The 1,418-nt window shown below is 62.1% G+C and overlaps 1 protein-coding gene across 1 annotated transcript in view; it reads left to right on the forward strand.

Moving 5' to 3' along the window:
* Positions 1–1,174: 1,174 nt before the first annotated feature.
* The window catches only part of SLC25A1 (solute carrier family 25 (mitochondrial carrier; citrate transporter), member 1), a gene marked incomplete at its 5' end in the record, with an annotated part of 2,474 nt that continues 2,230 nt past the window's right edge, over positions 1,175–1,418 (forward strand). The window contains one exon of the mRNA XM_010021981.1: positions 1,175–1,323. Within this exon, the coding sequence (XP_010020283.1) occupies positions 1,175–1,323 (149 nt within the window). The remainder of the gene's footprint in view (positions 1,324–1,418) is intronic.

Consider the following 1,418-nt stretch of genomic DNA (forward strand, 5'->3'; position numbering starts at 1 on the left):
TGTTTGAAGGTGGGTGCTGCCCAGCTGCTGGAGGGAGTGCTTTGAGGCTGCTTTCTTGTCCCTCCAGAAGGATGTGGTGCCATGGGGGATGCCACCCTGCACGCCAGGATGTCCCCACACTGTGAGCAGCTTCACCAGTGCCACTTTGTGGGAAGGAGCTGGAGGCAGCACCAGAGGGATTAAGGGTGTCTCCTGTAAATTTGGAGGCCATACAGAAGAAACAAGACTATATGAGAAACTGCCCTGGTCTAAGGACGCAGTTGTCACGGGGAGCAGCCATGGCCCAGCTCGCCATCCCATGGGCTGCAGCATCCCCCTATCGGCATCCCCTCGCAGGGTACTTTGGAGGGTGCTGATAAGCAGAGCTGTGCTCCACTGTGCTGCACCAGGCTTGCGCTGGGCTGCAGAGCAGGATAACCCACCACTCGGCCCCGTGCTTCCTGCTCGCACCGGCACGAAGAGCTCCCGCTGCTCGGGAGGACCCGGCTGCGCTTTGATGGAAGGAAGCAAGCTGCTGCGGGTTGTCGGCTGGCTGGGGCTGAGCCCAGGGCTTCCAGCGTGCCAAGGTTCAGCCCAACCACCGGGAACTGGCGTCGCTGCTGTGTGCCGGCACATCCCTGCTCCAGGGCAGGAAGGGCTTCAGCCGGTGTAATCAGCACCCAGCAGCTACCGCTGTGTGAGCCTGGCGCGGCCAAACAGGCTTGATGATAATGGTGCTTCTGTGGCCAGGTCTGCAAATGGCTCCTGGGGAATGGTGCTGGGCCTCGTGCAGCACTGCGTCGGGTTTATAGATCCCCGTGCTGGCAGCTCCCTGGCAGCGTGTGGGGAGCTCTCGGGGAGGGGAGAGGTGCCTTTGAGGGGAAACGATGCTGAATCAGCAGCCATGCGTGCGGTGTTTTGCCCCGTTTTCCCACCCTTTTGGCCAGTCCTTTCGCCAGTTCTTGCCGTGGCGAGGCAGTGATGCCTGTGCAGGGTGCCAGGTTGGCACAGGGCCCTGCTGCTGTGTGAAGTTCCCAGGGGTTTGGTGAGGACAGGGACACTGCATCCCAGCCCAGACCTGGCTGGTAAGAGGTCTCTGGCTCAGCCAACATGGAGCTGGCGGCAGCTAACATGGTGCTGGACTGACATGGTGCTGCTCCCAGCCTGAGCATCCCCTCCTCCCTCTCCCTTCCAGGTGGCCTCGCCGGAGGGATCGAGATCTGCATCACATTCCCTACTGAGTATGTGAAGACACAGCTGCAGCTGGATGAGAAGGCAAACCCTCCTCGCTACAAGGGCATCGGTGAGCGCACGCCCTGCGCCCTGCCCGAGCCTGTTGGGTGGGTTCAGAGGCTCACAGGGAGCCTGGCTGGAGCTGGGGATCAGTGGGGTTTGTGGGGTGGGCAGTGGGGCTGGCACAGCGGCCTCGGCATGGCAGG

The sequence above is a fragment of the Nestor notabilis genome, unplaced genomic scaffold (genome assembly GCF_000696875.1).
Source record: "Nestor notabilis isolate BGI_N333 unplaced genomic scaffold, ASM69687v1 scaffold21099, whole genome shotgun sequence".
In the NCBI taxonomy this organism is placed as follows: domain Eukaryota; kingdom Metazoa; phylum Chordata; class Aves; order Psittaciformes; family Psittacidae; genus Nestor; species Nestor notabilis.